The sequence below is a fragment of the Anomaloglossus baeobatrachus genome, chromosome 1 (assembly GCF_048569485.1).
Source record: "Anomaloglossus baeobatrachus isolate aAnoBae1 chromosome 1, aAnoBae1.hap1, whole genome shotgun sequence".
NCBI lineage: Eukaryota > Metazoa > Chordata > Amphibia > Anura > Aromobatidae > Anomaloglossus > Anomaloglossus baeobatrachus.
In genome coordinates, this window is record NC_134353.1 from 264,561,843 (window position 1) to 264,581,204 (window position 19,362).

The 19,362-nt window shown below is 42.0% G+C and overlaps 1 protein-coding gene across 2 annotated transcripts in view; it reads left to right on the top strand.

Moving 5' to 3' along the window:
• ALPK1 (alpha kinase 1) overlaps positions 1-19,362 on the top strand; it is a 256,482-nt gene that overhangs the window by 180,136 nt on the left and 56,984 nt on the right. For both annotated transcript variants that reach the window (XM_075349404.1, XM_075349413.1), the window contains exon 5: positions 18,574-18,772. In XM_075349404.1, the coding sequence (XP_075205519.1) occupies positions 18,574-18,772 (199 nt within the window). The remainder of the gene's footprint in view (positions 1-18,573; positions 18,773-19,362) is intronic.

Here is a 19,362-nt window from a genome sequence, read left to right on the forward strand (position 1 = left end):
GGGGACGTGCGTTCGGCGTCATAGCGATGTCACTGCGGCGTCACTAAGCGGCTGGCCAATAGCAGCGGAGGGGCGGAGATGAGCGGGACGTAATATCCCGCCTACCTCTTTCCTTCCGCATTGCCGGTGGACGCAGGTAAGGAGATGTTCGTTGTTCCTGTGGTGTCACATATAGCGATGTGTGGTACCGCAGGAATGACGAACAACATCGTACCTGCAGCAGCAACGATATTAAGGAAAGGAGCGACGTGTCAACGATCACCGTTTTTGAATCGTTGATCGTCGCTCCTTGGTGTCACACGCTGCGATGTCGCTACCGGCGCCGGATGTGCGTCACTAACGACGTGACCCCGACGATATATCGGTAGCGATGTCGCAGCGTGTAAAGCACCCTTTAGAGTAGCATTAGTCTTTTTGAGCCAAACTGTTTATTTACCCTTGATCATTATAGCGCACAAGACTAATGATCCTGCAATCTAGCAGGAGCCTGTTGGTGTCAGACACAGGCAGGAAGTCTTGAAAGATGACAAAAGCAGTATATTACTGCTTCTGTCTTCCCTATTTACAGCTACATAGCACTAAATGAATGTTATGTTGTAAATAGAAACATTCATACTTTTGATGTCACTGTAGGACTTAGGCGGGCTTTGCACACTACGACATCGCAGGTGCGATGACGGTGGGGTCAAATCGAAAGTGACGCACATCCGGCGTCGTAGTCATATCGTAGTGTGCAAATCCTTTTTGATACGATTAATGAGCACAAAAGCGCCGTTATCGTATCATCGGTGTAGGGTCCGATATTTCCATAATGCCGGTGCAGCGACAGGTACGATGTAGTTCCTCATTCCTGTGGCAGCACACATCGCTGTGTGTGAAGCCGCAGGAGCGAAGAACATCTCCCACCTGCGTCCCGGCTGCAATGCGGAAGGACGGAGATGGGCGGGATGTTTACATCCTGCTCATCTCCACCCCTCCGCTGCTATTGGCCGCCTGCCGTGTGACATCGCTGTGATGCCGCACGACCCGCCCACTTAGGAAGGAGGCGGATCGCCGGCCAGAGCGACGTTGCAGGACAGGTGAGTGCATGTGAAGCTGGCGTAGCGATAATATCCGCTACACCAGCAATCACAAGATATCGCTGCTGCAATGGGGGCGGGGACTATCGAGCTCAACATCGCAGCATCGGCTTGCGATGTCGCAACGTGCAAAGTACCCCTTAGAGATTTCATGATTGCAAGGTGTCTGCCCAATATAGCAGAGCTTCTGGGTTCTAGCAGACTTCCCCTATGTTTCCATGTCCAGTTATCTTTTCTGGTTTTGGATCCATTTGGAAAATGCAAAAACGGATCAATTAAGGAATCCATTGGCTCCCCATTGACTTTAATAGTGACAGATCCATTAATGAATGTGACAAAATGTGTCATCTGTTAGGTTCAATCCATTAGCCATCCCTTGTTAAAGACATACAGGACTTTTCTCCAATGGATCCAAATACGGATATCTAACAGATCCATTAAAGCATAATGGGAGTTTATAGGCAGTGGATCCGGTAGTAAAGCATCCATTCACTCATCAGTTAACAGATCCGTTGCCCGTAGACTCCCATTATGCTATAACGGATCCGTTGCTCATAAATGCTAGATAGATAGAGTAGAATAGAATACAATTGAATAAAATAGGATAGAATAATTGAAAGATAGAATAGATACATGGAAAGATTGAATAGATAGATAATTAGTTGGATACTGTCGATGGAATGAAGCGCATTAGATAGTATACATGAATAGAATAGATCAATAGAGAGAGATAGATAGCTTGGACAGCTGTTTAGCTGAATAAAAACTAAATTTTAGAGTAAAAAATGAGACCCCCCCCCGACGGTTTCATATGCAGCACAGGTACAGCAGCAGCTGCAGGCTGCAACCCCCAGCTGTCAGCTGTACCTTGGTTAATTATCCAAAATAGAGGGCATCCCAAGCTTATCTTTTAAATTATTTCAATAAATAATTGAAAAAAAAATGGTGTTGGGTTCCCCCCATTTCTCAAAAACCAGCCAAGAGACTGCAGACAACTGGGGGCTGATATTATTATGATGCCAAGAGCCGTGGTTATGTGGCCCTTCCCATCCTAACAATAGCAGCTTACCCCTGCCCCAGAAGTGGCACATCCATCAGATGCTCCAATTCTGGCACTATACTTTGCTCTTCCTGTAGCCCTGGTGTGGTGGCAAACTGGGTAATATATGGGGTTGAAGCCAGCTGTGAATTGTTAGGTGGCATCAAGTCCTAGTATTAGTAATGTGTGGACATCTAGCAGACACAGATTACTAGCAGATTACTAATTCCAGTTTTAGTTAAAAAATTATTTGGACAAAACCTCCCTAACTTAAGCCCTCGTTCACCAATTTATTATAAAAAAAATACCAGAAAAAGTTCCAACATAATCCATAGCAACGTCCCACGACTTCCCCAAAAGTGAACCTGAAAGGCATAATGAGAGAAAATTTAGTAAAGAAATAAAGATAAGAGACAACCTCTTTCACCAATTTATTTCTCTGTCAAATCCCTAATCCACTTCCTCTTTTGTGGCATTTACAGCTGCAAGTTGCTTTGGATAAGTCTCTATTAGCTTTCCACATCTTGCCACTGTGATTTTTGCCCATTCCTCAAGGCGAAACTGCTCCAGCTCCTTCATGTTGGATGGTTTCCTTTGGTGAACAGCAATCTTAAAGTCTAACCACAGACTCTCAATTGGATTAAGGTCTAGGCTTTGACTATGCCAATCCAATACATTTACCTTTTTCCCCTTAAAACACTCAAGTGTGTTTTTTTTTCCAGTATGCTTTGGTTCATTATCTTGTTATACGGTGAACCGCCATCCCAATCTCAAATCACTGACAGACTGAAATAGGTTTTGCTCAAGAATATCACTGTATTTTGCATCATCCATTTTTCTCTTGACTCAAACCATTTTTCCTGCCCCTGCTGCTGAAAAACATCCCCACTGCATGTTTCTGCCACCACCATGTTTCACTGTGGGGATTGTGTTCTTGAGGTGATGAGCTGTTGTTTTGGCGCCAGACATAGCGTTTCATTTTTGGTCTCATCTGACCACTGCACCTTTCTCCATACATTTGTGGAATCTCCCACATGTCTTTTGGCAAAATCAAGCAACATTTTTTGCTGTAAGTAAAGGCTTTTTTTTATGACCATTCTTCCTTAAAGGCCAGCTCTATGGAGTGTATGGCTTATTGTAGTCGTATGGACAGATACTCCAGTCTCTGCTTGGAAACACTGCAGCTCCTTCAGGGTTACCTTTTGTGTCTATGCAACCTCTCTGATTAATGCCCTCCTTGCCCTGGCTGAGCGTTTTGGTGGGTGACCCTCTCTTGGCAGGTTTGTTATGGTGCCATGATCTTTCCATTTGATGATAATGGATTAGATCGTGATTGGGATCATCAGAGAGTGTGATATTTTTTTTTATAACCCAACCCTGAGTTGTACTTCTCAATAACTTTGTCTCTGACTTGTTTGGAGAACTCCTTGGTCTTCATGGTGTTGGTTGGTTAGTAGTGCCTCTTATTTAAGGGTGTTACAGCCTCTGTGGCTTTTCTGAAAAAGGTGTGTATATACTGACATACTATGTGATGCTTAAATTGCACACAGTTGGACTTCCTTTCACTAAGCCTGTGACTACAGATTTTCAGGTTTGGTGGGATGTTCAGGTTCGGTGGTCCAGCCAGACTTTTTAAAAAAAAAAAAAAAAGTCTGCTTCAGGACCGGATTTGCACATCTGCCCCGGATGCTGAACCCCATATAAGTCTATGGAGACCCGAACATTGTGCTGTAAAATGGTGGTAGAATGTGTTAGGGTGCTGCAAAGCAGGAGAGTTCTACTTACCGAGTCTCCCGCGCAGCTATCACACTGCTTCTGGGTTCCCTCGTTAACTTTCATACATATGTTCTGCTTCCCCCGCCCACCGTCAGTCCCTGCATCTGTGATTGTTTGCAGTCAGACTGTGCCCCCGCCCTGTGTGACCGTGTCTGTGATTGATTGGAATCACAAATGCTGTCCCAATAATGGTGTAAAAATCTAGAAATAAATTAAAAAAATATGGTGTAGGGTCCCTCATATATTCATATCTAGCACAGATAAAGCAGGCGGCTGTAGGCTGGAGTCCCCAACCGTCTGCTTATCTTGGCTGTGTATCAAAATAAGGACCCTATGCAGCTTTGTGTTTTATTATTTAAATAAAAAATTAAAAAAAAACAGTGTGCTGTCCCACACAATTTTGATACCTAGCCATGTTAAAACCGACAGCTGGGGGCCGGTATTCTCAGACTGGGGTGGCCCATGGTTATTTGGCTCACCAGGCTAAAAATACTTACCCAGCTCATCTCGATCGCCCTGGTGCACTGCCAATCAGGGTAATATAAGGGATTAATGACCGCTCACAGCTGCCTCTAAGCTCTAGATTAGTAATGGCTAGAGGTCTATGAGACCCCCCCCCCCCCCAAATACTAATCCTGTAAGGGAAAAGAAATAAACACACACAATACAAAAAAACCCCTCTTTTTGCAATTTAATTATAGCCCAAACACCCAGATCTGATGTAAAAAGCCACATGGGGTCCCTCTTATCTTGATACATAGCCAAGATAAGTACACAGCTGGGGCTGCAGTCTGTAGCCATCTGCGTTATCTGCGCTGGATAAATACAAGAGGACAAGACCATTATGGGTACGAATTATGGAAAGAGGGAGGGGAAAAAAAGAATCTGAACCTGAAGAAGCAAAAGAAACCCTAGCGAAACGAGCGTTGGGGTTCTTTTGGTCCTTTGAGGGGAACTCTCCAACGGTGTGGGACTTACCTTATATGCTGCTCTGCACTAGGCGCTTTAGGTAATGTGTATATTCTAGTTTATTGTCACTACCTGTGTCATGTATAGAGCGGTTGGGGCTGTGTACTTAATTTGTACATATGTATCTTTGATGCTTTGAACTACTTTGCAACAGATTTTTATAGCTTACCTTTTGACATCCTGTTTTATATATATATATATATATATATATATAATTTTATCTGATGCAGGAGGAGAGGATGGTAGTAATCTGTATTATTTATTTCATTATTGCTAATACTGTCTTTCCTTTTCCTCCCTCCCCCACTTTGCGTCAAGCATACCCATAATGGTGTAGTACATTTACCTTTGACTCTATTTAACCGTCACATCCCCTTTCATGTTTGTTCTTTATACACAGTGATTTTATTGCTATTTCTGTTTGTGATCAATTTTTTTTGTTAATAAAATATTGTTAGTTTTGCACATAGTACTCTTCTATTTATGCTGTATATTGAGTAGTGCATTGCACTAGTCTAGCCTTACCCTGGCATACCAGTTGCTAATATGGTTAGTAATACTGTGAGACTTTTTGCCTGGATATTTATCTGGATATCACAATATGGGGGCACCCTACGCCATTTTTTTCATTTATTTTTACACCACTATATGGATGCCGACAGCGTGTGTGATTCCAACCAATCACAGATGCTGTCACACATGGTGGATGCAAGGTCTCACTGCAACCAATCACAGACGCCGGGACTGACAGTGGATGGGGTAAACCGTGAATATGTATGAGAGCTAATGATCAGAACCCAGAAGTAGTGTTAAAGCCGTGAGGAAGGTTGGTAAGCATAACAGTCTTGCTTTATTCCTTATTTTCTTTCTTTTTCCTTTTAATTGCTATCATTATTCGGGTGGACAAAACTGAACAGTCAGTGTCAATGTACGGACCTAGGTGTTCGGTACGGACCCAGAACTTTACAGTTTGGGTTCTCCCATCACTACCTGTGACTTATGAAGGTAATTGCTTGTTTCAGAAATTTTTAGGGGCTTCATAGCAAAAGGGTGAATACATATGAACATGGCAATTTTTATTTATTTTATCCCATAAATGTAATTTTTGCCCATATTTTTCTCACTTCACTTCTCCAACTTAGCTTATTTAGTGCTGATGCATCACACAAATCGTATTACAAAAATATTTAAACACAGGTTGTAACGTAACAAAATAGGTAAAACGCCAACAGGCATGAATACTATACGTGACCATAAGTAGCTGGAGAATTCATTTAACAGTTGATGTACAATGTAAACAGTTAAAAAAAAAATATATATTGCAAACAGACTAGGCTAAAAATTTATATATATATATATATATATATATATATATATATATATATATATATATATATATAATTTGCTATGGAAAGAAAAGTATATAAATTGCACAGTAATTTATTTGTACTCTAAACAGTGCTAAAAAGTAATACAGTCTGTCCCACAGAAAACTATGCATTCACATCAGTGAAAAACAAATTATGGCTGCTAAAAAGAAGGGAGGCAAGAATGAAAAGAGGGTGGGAACAGCCGGTCATTAAGGCGCTATAAGGTTGGGTCATTTTGGGGTTAGACCTCTTGGTCATCTCTAATTTGCGTTCTGACTGGTATTAGTTTGTATAGTCACTGCTTTTGGATTTTTGAATATAATCTTTTTTCAAGATATTGGTGAAATAGTAAAATAAACCTAATAGGACTTGAATATATTGTCCTGTGACAATCCTCGTTCTGTCCTTTACCCGTTCACAGCACTATTAGGAGAAGATGCCGGAGGTTTACAAGGCACGATGCAGCTGCAGCCTGCTGCCTCTTCAGAATGAGATGCTTCCTTAGATTTTCCACAATGCTATTCAAGTGCTTATTTTCCTCCTGAAGAAACACAAACAGATGCAAACTTCTGTAAACACTTTAAGAATGAATTCAGTGAGTTTGGCCTCTCGGCAGCATTCAATGGGTGACAGAAAAATGTCTAATTAGTGCAAATGGAAATAATAGGGCCACTTGGATTCCATCCATCCTCCTCTAAGTCTGCTTTTCCGAGCAACTCAAAACCCTTTTGTTTGGCAGGTCACTCTCTTTCAGGCTTTTGTGTTCTAATCTATGAAGAAGAGTGAAGAAATAAAATAGATTAGGTGGCAGTCTGCATTTAAATATACCCTATACTATAGATTATCAAAGCTATGATGTGAAGTGCTGCTTACAGGTGCTTGGAAACATTCCTTTATTGTATTTAACAACAGGTATTCTGTATGTGCCAGGTGTAAGTGTCTTTATTGTCCTGACATTATAGTATGCTTTCTATATCTTTTGGATATGGAGCTTTCCAGCCTACTTAATTGGTCCTTTGAAATTTGAGATGTACGTTCGAAAAATTCAGCAAACATACATTTTTTTTCCAGTGCAATTAGAAACATTATAATTATTACTATTTGTATATTTCCATTACATATGTATAAGCTAGTAATTATGTTACCAATATATAAAATTGATAAAATTGTTATTGGCTACAGGTCTTCAAAAGAACATATTTTTGTTTATAGAGATTCTTACATAGGTGTATAGAAAGAATAGGTCCTATTCCTAAATTAGCTGTTTATCTTTGCAAACGTTTCTATTTCCTGCTCCATTGTGTATGATTAACAGTAGTAATGGGTGGACCCGGACTTTAAAAATCCGGATATGCGCGGGTTCAACAGTACCCCTGCACCGACCCGGGCCCAGAGTTCTCAGGGAACTCTGGGTAACTATAGTGATCCGGCAACTTGGATAAAAAGGGAAAAGGAGGCGAGTTATACTTACCAGTCCCCTGTGCGGCTGTAACAATACTTCCGGAGTGCTCATACTATTTCCAGGGCCGTTCATATATATATACTGCTTCCTCTGCCCACAGGCAGTCCCAGTGTCTTTGATTGGTTGCAGTCTTCTGACCACGCCCCCACCCTGTGTGACAGCGTGTCTGATTATTTATTGCTATATCACAGACGCTGTGTTTGACCCTTGCATGATGTAAAAATAAATAAGTAAAAAAATTGGCGTTGGGTCTCCCTATATTATGATACCCAAAAAGATAAAACATATGGCTACAGGCTGCAGCCCCCAGCCGTGTGCTTATTTTGGTTGTGTATCAAAATAAGAGGGACTGCATGCAGTTGTTTTTAAAAATTATTTAAATAATTTTAAAAGATGGCATGTGACACCCAGCCATCATAAAGCCGACAGCTGGGGGCTGGTATACTCAGGCTGGGAAGACCCATGGTTATAAGGCCCCCCAGCCTAAAAATAGCATCTTGCATCCAATAGATGCAACAATCCCAGAACTTTATGCTGCTCATCCCAATTGCCCTGGTGCGGTGGCAATCAGGGTAATAAGGGATTAATGACAGCTCACAGCTCCCACTAAGCCCTAGGTTAGTAATGGGAGGTATTTATGAAACCCCACTATTACTAATCCGTAAGTGAAAAGAAATAAAACACAAAACACAGAAAAATTCTTTATTTGAATTGAAATGCAAAAAACCCGCCCTCTTTCTCCCCTTTATTAACCCCCAAAACACCCAGCTCCAATGTAATCTACATGAGGTCTCACTACGATTCCTGAGGTGATGTCACTGAGTGTAATGAAGTTACTTGAAGTCAATTTACCTGCGGTCAAAGCTGGGCTACTGAGGGAACCTTCAGCTGTGACTGCAAATAAACTGAGTGACATCACCGCTCATCGCTGCAGCTCAGTCATTCTGTGTCTGAAGCCCACAACGTGTGGTCATGTTGGTCATGTTATTTTTTCCCATGCACTGTGACTTCAGTATGTATGTAGCAGGGCTGAAATCATTGTGGGACCTTGTGTGGATTACATTGGAACTGGGTGTTTTTGGGGTTATTAAATTGGAGAATTTTGTTTTTGTATTTTATAGACCCTAGACCCTCCTCATTACTAATCTAGGGCTTTTTGGCAGCTGTGAGCTGTCATTAAGTCCTTATTACCCCCATTGCCACTGCACTAGGGCAATTGGGATGAGCCAGTTCCAGGATTGTTGCTTCTACTGAATGCGGCAATCCTGAGCGGCTGCAGACTGCTATTTTTAGTTTGAAGGGCCTAATTACCATGGGCCTCTCCAGCCTGAGAATACCAGCCCCCAGCTGTTGGCTTTATCATGGCTGGGTATCAAAATTGGAAGGGGGGGTGAATGCAAGTCTTTTTTTAATTATTTATTTAAATAATAATTAAAAAAAGCTGCAAGGGGTCTTATATTGATACACAGACAAGATAAATACACAGCTGGGGGCTGCAGCCTGTAGCCGTATGCTTTATCTGTGTTGGGTATCATAATATGGGGAACCCTTATGCCATGTTTTTTTATTTATTTTTAAACTACAATAGGGACACAGACAGCATGTGCGATTGGTTGCAGTCAGACATGCTGTCACATAGGGTTTGGGCGCAGTCTAACTGCAACCAATCAAGCGCCGGGGCTGCCAGTGGGCGGAGGAAGCAGTGCATGAGGTTAATGAGCGGACCCGGAAGTAGCCGCATAAGAGACTGCTACGTATAACACTCTTGCTCTAATCCCCTATCCCTTCTGCCACCATTTTACAGTGCCTGATTCTTATATGGAAACTGGTGTCCTGGCAGATATCCGGGATCAATGCCGGGCCCAAACCATTTTTTTTTATTTTGTTTTTTAAATCCGGTTGGACCCTCTGATCCCGGGTATCGGAGAGTCCATCCATCACTAGGCACCAGCTTATTTGCTCTGTATAAAATGCTTTTGGCTTTTTTTCTTAACAATGATAGTTAAGATGTTTTCTTATCAATATTTATGGCTCATGCAGTAATGCTACTTTAGCATGAACCCTACAATCAGATGTCTGACTTTAAGCCCATGTGTCCCAATACAATTCTATTAGGGCCCTTTGCTACCATGGGTCATTAAAAATACAGAGTTTGTCCTATGTAGCAGAAAGACCATGGCCTGCATGCATCTGCAACTGCAACTCTTAAGCCCACTTTACACACTACAATATATCTTACGATGTGTCGGCGGGGTCACGTCGTAAGTGACGCACATCCGGCATCGTAAGGTACATTGTAGTGTGTAACAGCTACATGCGATTGCGAATGAACGGTAAAACGTTCATCGCACGCACGTCGTCCATTCCTCATGAATTGAACGTCAGGTTGTTCATCGTACCCGGGGTAGCACGTGTGACACCACGGGAACGATGACCAGATCTTACCTGCGTCCTGCGGCTCCAGCCGGCAATGCGGAAGGAAGGAGGTGGGCGGGATGTTTACGTCCCGCTCATCTCCGCCCCTCCGCTTCTATTGGCCGGCTGCCACGTGATGTCAATGTGACGCCGAACGTCCCTCCCACTCCAGGAAGTGGACGTTCGCCGCCCACATCGAGGTCGTATGGATGGGTAAGTACGTGTGACGGGGGTTAATCGTTTGTGCGGCACATTCAACAAAATTGAACGTGCCGCACATACGATGGGGGCGGTTACGATCGCATACGATATCGTATGCAGAATCGTAACATGTAAAGCAGGCTTAATAGATAAGCAGTGCCCCACAAGTTCCAATGTACTCTGTGTAATAACGATCCCCTAGAAGCAATGATTTTACTATGTCTAGATATTGTCATTTTGTAATGAAATTATTGTCATACATTATTTATAAACAGATCATACTATACTTACACTGTTCTTTGTGTATATTTATGAATTTTTTCATAGAAGAACTTAGTTTATACAATCATACAGATATAAAACGTAAAATGCATCTTGGGAAGTATGGTCCAATTAAAGTTATAAAAAACACCCTCTTTGAATTCTATGATTTTACGCGTTAGAACATAAAAATATTTGGTCCTTAGAACCTCAGAATAAGAACACACAATCAATTATACTTTGTCATTACTCATTTAAAAATATAAGGCCATGATACAGTAGTAGTGTGTGAAAAATAGTACAAGAGTGCCTAGTTCCTCTAAATCCCTGGCAGTCTGGACATATGATATAGCAACTACCGTATATGGTAAAGACCCAGGAAGCGTCGAAATGTAAAAATTTGACGCCATAAAGTTTGTTGCCTTGGTTCCTACACTTCATTACTGACTACTTTGTGATGTTTCACAATAAAGAACTTGTATATCAAATTTTGGAGAGTGTGGTGAATTTCTCTATGGTTTGCAGCATTGGGATATCATCCCGATGACCGAGCACCTCCCCTTCCTCATTACTAAGTGCACACCAAATTTTACTAAATGTGAAAAATTAAATACACTCCATGAATCAATAGCTTCTAGAGCCACTTTTATGTATAAACTTTCTTTATTGAATAAAAATAGAAGATAGAAAAAACAACAAAGGATACAGAGATATCATCACAAAGATCAGCACGATATGGATAACACTTCCATAAACATATTTTGATTTGTAGATTAGTACCTTTAGAGCATTATAACAAACATATTCTATACTTCTTCTCTGTATAGCTGAACAAGAACTAATATATATACATATTCAATGAAGAATAAGAATAACATATACTATACACCACTTAATTTAAGTTTTGCTCTCCCACAACGTGTATATCATTTCTTCTATATCTAAAACTTGTTATACTGAATATCTCATAAAACCCTTAAAAGTAATAGACACCTTCCAACTTTACTTGTACAAAAAAAGAAGAGAAAGGAGAATTGAGAAGAGAAAAATGACAATAGAGGAAAGAGAAAAGTAAAATAATAGAAAAGGGGGACACATAGAGGGGTGGGGGGGGGGTAAGGGAGCCACTTATAAGACCTATTATGACCCGTCTACTAACTGTATTCATTCCCATGAGACTTCAAAGAGTGTTCGGTAGTCGTCCGTATCTTTAAAAAGTATCCATGGCAGCCAAATTCTCAGAAATCTCTCGCTACATCCCTCTGCCTCTGCCATTAAATCCTACATGTGATAAATATACGCAAATTCCTGCATCCACTCTCTCAAGGACGGAACCTCCTGCGATCTCCAATGTCTGGGTATCACTGCCCTTGCCGCTGCTAAACAGAACCGTAGTATGTCACCTTTTTGGGCTTTAATGGAACCAGGGAGCATAGACAACAGTGCTATTTAAGGGGTCCGCGGCACCACTGACCCAGTGATCTTCGTGTACGTTTGTAAAACTGCCTCCCAAAATGATTTGATTTTAGTGCAATCCCACCACACATGCAACATTGTACCCCGGTCTGTTCCACAGCGCCAACACATTTCAGAAACAGAAGGAAAAATCCTGTGTAGCCTCACCGGATACTGATACCACCTTGTTAAAATCTTATAGTTTTTCTCTTTTGTATAACCAGCGGTTGACATTTTATGAGTGAATATATGGGTGTGCTGCTTGGATCTGGATCTAAGGTGCGGCTTGAGGGGTTCTCCGGACCCGGGGGTCGTGCGGACACTCCGAATAAAAGGGGACGTATTTATACGGGATTGGTTGTGAAATGTCGGTGACGCAACCCACGGTGTGTGGTGAGATGTACACCACTGTTGCGGGGATCCTGGGGACGTTGGGCTGGCAGCTGGATGTTAACCCCTCCGTGGGTAGGGATGGATGTCCCGGGGCCCAGTGTCTCTATGTTGAGGATGGTGAGTGCAGGGGCCGGCGCACTCGGCCAGGCCGGGGATGTTACGGTCGAATGAAGCACACAAGTCCTGTGGTAAACCAAGGTGATGGTGGCCGGCCGCAGACGGGTGTATCTGATCCCACACCCGGGTTGGTAGTCAAAGTCTCTCTCCTCTGCACTTAGTGTGTTGTAGGTAGGACTTCCCAGTGTGAAACGCGGGAGTCCACTCTCGGTCCTTTGGTTGGGAGCCGTGCCCGTGTGACGCTGACCCTTGTGATCTACAGGCCCTGGCGGTTGCCCTATCCCTCTCGGTGGGTGGTTGTCTACTTTTCGGACTTAGGTTGGGACAGGACCTAAAATCCTGCCCTCAATTGGTTAATTAGCTAGGCCGTCGGTGCCGGTCCTGGCTTCAGGGTCCAACTACCCCCTCTGTGCACACGGTTTCCGGGTCGGTTTTCCAGTGTCGGTACCGGCGGGCTCCAACCCAGTCCCGGTCCACCTCGGATCCCCGGCATCCGTCTTCCCGTCTCCTGCAGGCTCTGGCTACCTTCTGCCACCTAGCCAAGGTGTCAGGGCTCCGACCCTGTCACCTGTCAGCTTGGCACCTCCACTCCAAACTTCAACTATCACTAAACTGATTTAACCCTTCGTGGGATAGGTGTTATGCGGGGGCCTATATGTACAACTACCTGGTTTCCAGGGCGCGACGTAAGCTCTCTGTTTTTCTGCATCTGTAAAAGTCATCCCCAATTCCTTTTCCCAATTAGTCATATACTTGGGATCTGAGCTCGCAGAGGGAACTGCCTGACCCATCAACTTATATATGAGTGACATCAGTTGAGGAAGTAGTGATTCCTGCATAAACAATCTCTCAAACGGCAAAGCCAAAGTATCTGACACACCCCTTATTCCCCATGACCTAGAATTAACAAACGAATATAATTGTCTGTTTTCAATCCATGATAACACCTGTTAGAGCCACTTTTAGTAGTAATAACAAAATAAAGTATTGAAGTAAACATTTTCTGTATGACCATCTGTCTTGCAGATTCTTCTTGAGGAATTCGGGTCTACTCTTCTTTACAATGTTCCTTAAGGGAACAATGGAGCTCATGGTCGACTCAATAACTGCCAGTTGCCACTGTCCTGTGACTGCAAAGCAATCCCAAATCCTAACTCCTCTACCACCTAACTTGGCAGTTGGTAGGAGGAGTTTGTACTGATATGCTGTTTCTTTTTTGCAAAATGTAGGAGAGGACATTATAGCCAAATATCTCCAATTTGCTCTTGACTGTCTATAGGATATGTTTACTGAGGCATTTAGTGTCTAAGCTTTAGCTCTTGTTTTTTTGCTATTCCTCTGAACAATGCATGATCTGATCTTTGGGCGAATGTGCTGTGATGTCTTCCCTTGGCAAAATTGTCAACTTTTCTGAATATATTCCATTGGAAACAAACATTCTCACTGTATGAAGGATGGACTTTTACATACATACATTTCATTATTATTTGATACCATTGCCCTTAAACTGTAGGACTTGGGTAAAACATTTTGGATATCTTTCCACAAGCTTTGCACAATACTTGGTAGGAATTTGGGCCCATTCCTCCTGACAGAACTGGTGTAACTGAGCCATATTTGTAGGTTGCCTTTCTCATAGCTGCGTTTTTAGCTTTGCCCATAAATTTTCAATAGGATTGAGATCAGGGTTTTGTGGTGGCCACTCCAAAACATTGACTTTGTTTTCCTGAAGCCACTTTGTAACCAGTTTAGCAGCATGCTTTGGGTCATTGTCCGTTTGGAAGACCCTTTTCCACCCAAGCTTTAAGTTCGTGGCTGATGTCTTGAGATGTTGTTTCATTATTGCCACATAATCTTCTTTCCTCATTAAGTTCGTGGCTGATGTCTTGAGATGTTGTTTCAGTATTGCCACATAATCTTCTTTCCTCATGATGTCATCTATTTTGTGAAGTGCACCAGTCATTCCTGCAGCAAAACAACTCCACGATGATGCTGCCATCCCAGTGTTTCACAGTTGGGATTGTGTTCTTAGGCTTAGGATTTTAGTTTCATCAGTCTCCAAAAATTAAAGTCTGTGTTCCTGTGTGTATTTGCAAACATTAATCTGGCTTTTTATGTTTCTTTTGGATTAATGGCTTCTTCCTGGCAGAGTGGCCTTTCAGCCCATGTTGATTTAGTATTCATTTCACTGCGGATAATGACACAATTTTACCAACTTCCACCAGCATCTTTACAGGGTCTTTTGCTTTTCTTATTGAGTTAATATGCACATATCTGACCAAAGCACATTCATCTCTGGTACACAAAAAACGTCTCCTTCCTTAACGGTATGATGGCTGGACATTCCCATCTTGTTTGTACTTGCATATAATTGTTTGTACAGATGAAGAAGGCACCTTCAGGTATCTGGAAATTGCACCCAAGGATGAACCAGACTTGTGCAAGTCCACAATTCTCTTTCTGAGATTTTGGCTGATTTCTTTTGAGTTTTCTATGATGCTAAACAAAGAAGCAGTGTGTTTCAGGTGTGCATTAAAATACAACCAAAGATGTCTCTAAGTAACTCAAAAGGTGCCAATAAACTTATCAGAAGCTTCCAAAGACGGGACATCATCATGTGGGCTGTTCCATATTGTTTAAAGGCTTAGTACTCTTAAGCGGGCTTTACACGCTGCTACATTGCTAGCGATGTCGCAAACGATAGCACCCGCCCACGTCGGTGGCGCGTCACGGGGTAATCGCTGCCATAGCAAACAATATCGCTACAGCAGCGTCATACGCAATTACCTGTTCACCGATGTCGCTGTGGCCGCCGAACACTCTCTCCTTTAAGAGGGAGGTACGTTCGGCATCACTAAGCGTCCGCCCAATAGAAGCGGAGGGGCGGAGATGAGCAGCCGGAACAGCCCGGGGATATACAAGGGGTGGCTATGGGGACATACATGGGACTGTCTATGGTGACAGACGTGGGGCTGGCTGTGGAGATATTGCAAGAAGGTCTGCCTGTGGGGACATTACAAAAGGGTCTGGCTGTGAGAACATCATATTATATGAGAAACGTTAATTAACATTATACTGGCAGCTGTGGGGACAGTATACCTTGGCTTTGGGGACATCATACTGTCTGTGTGAGACATCATAATGTTTAGGGGACTGTGGGGGACATTATACTGCAAGATGTGTAGACATAATACTGCAAAGGGGGTTGTGGTGACCATCCTGTATTGGGGCTGTTGGGGACATTATACTGTATAGCAAGCTGTGGTCACCATATTGTATAGAGGGCTGTGGTGGACATAATGCTTTATATTGGGGGCCTGTGGTTGACATTATAGTGTATATTGTGGTCTGTTGGGAATAACATATGGTATGAACGGCGGTGGTGACCTTTTATACCTTGTAGGACTACAGTGTGAGGAGGGGGTACAGTTTGGAGAGGACAATGTGATGGGAAGTATGAAGGCATAGTGTAAAAAGGGGAGCAGAATGGATATGGAAGGGGGTAGTGTGAAATCGGAGCACAGTATGGAGAGACGTTAACATGACATGGGGACAGTGCTCCAGATATAGCGTGAAAGGGAAAGTTAGTAGAGAGTGGATAACCATGGTATTGGCCGTGGTTCAAAAGGGTGGATGGTGTGGCAGTTATAGCTGAAAATGGCAGATAGTGGGGTGGATATACTGTAGATCATTAAGGTGGACAGTGTGGAGGCCATATGCCATAAGAGGCGTAGTTAGGTCATAATATGGACAGATATTGTTGTGGTGAGGGCATTTTAATAACACTATTATATTTAAGGTCAGTATGTCAGGATGTGCTGCAGAATACCTGAGAGGAGGAAAGGCTGCAGAGAAAACTGTGGTTGTGAAAAGTCATCATAGCACCTGGGCAAGATGGAGACAAAAAGAAAAACAACTCAATCAGAGAATATCTCTTCTATAAAGTACCTGCATGTAAATGTTAACCTGTTGATACTGACTATGTCTCATCAGTACTGTGGTTCCTGTATGGTCCGCAGTCTGATAATTACTTATAACAACAACTCCCAGCATCTCTTTACTACCATTAAGAACTTGGAGTTGTAGGTTCCTAAAATAAAAATGTATATGGACTGACTTGACATTACAATTGATTGCTGTTCTAAGCTTGGTGATGTATTCAAGTACTTAGGGTGGTTTTGGTGACATACACATGTACTGTTGGTGGTACTGTTCTTGTATTTCCTTATTGATCGTAGTTCTCATGATGTATTCATGTACTGATTAAGGTTTTGGTGATGCATTAATGTACTGATGGTGGTTCTAATGATGTATTCATGCACTGTTGGTGGTTCTGGTGACATATTCATATACTGATGATGGTAGTGGTATTGTATTTATTTACTAATGATGGTTCTCGTAATGTATTCATTAACTGATTGAGACTTTGGTGATGCATTAATGTACTGATGGTGGTTCTGCTGCCATGTTCACGTACGGATAGTGGTTTTAGTGACTTATATATTTACAGATTATGATTCTAGTGCTGTATTTATGTACTATTGATGGTTCTGGTGTATTATTTATGTACTAATGATGATTTTGGTTTCATAATTGTGTACTGATGATGGTTCTAGTGATGAATATAGCACCAGAACCATCATCACTTCATGAATAGATCATCAGAGCCATCAGTAGTACATGAGTGCAGCATCAGTACAACCATCACTACATGAATACATCATCAGAACCACCATCAGTACAGGAATATGATGCAAAATATCAGTACTTGAAAATGTCACCAGAACCACAATCAGTATAGGAAAATGAAACCAGTACTAACATCAGTGCAGAAATATAGCACCAGAACCACCACTGGTTTTGTTGCACACAGTATTTATCTCATGACGGATGTAAAATCCATCATATGTGTCCCTTTATCTATAATGGGTTCTATTTATTTTATTGAAACCAATTGGCACTCATTATAGTAACGTTATATTAGTTTCCATGAATGACCTTGGGTCTGACATCTAAAGGCCCCTTTAAACACTGAGACTTTCTAGCGATCCCACCAGCGATCCCAACTTGGCCAGGATCGCTACAAAGTCTCTGAGCTGTCAAACAGGCAGACCTGGCCAACGACGCAACAGCGATCCGGACCTGCAGAATGACCTAGCTAGTCATTGGGGACGTTGTAAAGCAGCTTTTTGAAAGGGAAGTCGCTAACAAGTCGCTGTAAAGTCCCCTTTCCACACTGAGACTTTCTAGCGATCATGCTGCACAGCGGGAAACAAAGGACCAAAGAATGGTCCTGAACGATTTGTAGCAATCAGCAACTTCACAGCAGGGGCCAGGTCGCTGATGTGTTTCACACACTGCAATGTCGCTGGGGAGGTCGCTATTGCGTCACAAAACCGGTGACGTTACAGCGATGTCGTTTGCGATGTTGCAGTGTGTAAAGCCACCTATAATATAGGATTTCAGGGATGGATATCACTATTTGTCCCTTGTATTGTGTAAATAGTTCCCAAACAATGAATGATTCTATATATAACTTTGAAAATGCTCTCCTGATGAGGGGCACTAATGACTTTAATCTGCCTAGGGCACCAAAATACCTTGTCCCGAACCTGTGTTCTGATACATAAAACCATAGACTTCAAAGAGTGTTATTTTCTTTTTTCATGAATGGGTATGGTGCAATAAATTTCAGAACCATTTATGTTATCTAGAAATGTTTACAGTTTTGCAGACTTATGTGTGGTTGAAGCATTTGTTAGTTTATGCAGTCAATAATTGTGACCCTTTTCTTAAAACGTTGGGAGAAAAGTCATATTTTTCATCATTGATCCTACAGTCTAATGACGCATTTACACATGTTTAAAAATGTTAACATCACAGAGATGTATATTTAAATAAAATCTGTACAGGTAATGTGATGATTACACCATTGCAGAGCTTGTTATAATAAAGAAATAGTCATGCACTTGCCCGTAATACAATGGACATAGATGATGATAAGAATAATACTAATAATAATTTCTTGTGTTTTAGGTAATTTTGAAGGCTTGTATCCGAGTCCATGATAGTTGTACAGCAGCTGCAGTTGTATTTTTGATTGATCGATTTCTATACTGGGCAGATGCATCCACAAGACTACTTTCTGTTGCTAAAGTTTTGCATAAAATTTGGCCTTCCACCCCAATAGCTCCACAGGTGGTTATTCGGCAAGCTCGTATCTCCGTAAATTCAGGTGACGTATCACTTAGTTGATCTTTCTCTGTTTTCTCGGCTTAGTCCCAATTAAGATCTACTTGACTTTCAAGAGTACACTCTGTGCTATTATAGGGATGACATTCCTCTGAACTCAGTGGCATCTTTGGAAACCTAGAGCCAGCCTCTCTTATCTTCAACAAAGGAACCAGGATAAAGAGTCTGTGAGCCTAAAGAGGTGGAGGGATTTGTGAAAGGGCGTGGAAAATACTAATTGGAGCTTTTGTTCCCTAATAAATATTCCCTGCTGGTTTCAAACAGGGGTATCTAAATTGCTTCTGATCAAGAGCTTCTATAACACAAAAGATAATCTAGGAGCTTGTTCCTATATTCTATTCAACAAAACCACTTGTTTAAACAAATAATACAGTTAAAAAGAACCTGTCAGCATGATTGTGTAATGTAAAGTAGAGACATGGCTGTAATTGTGCTGTTATACAGATTAAATTGATACCCTTGATGAAGAAATCTGCGTTATTCTTTTTTAATCAGCATATGACATTTTCTACTAATTCGATTTCGGTGCACAGGGGTTGGACTGTATGCTAGGTTTTCTCCTCCCTGTCTGTG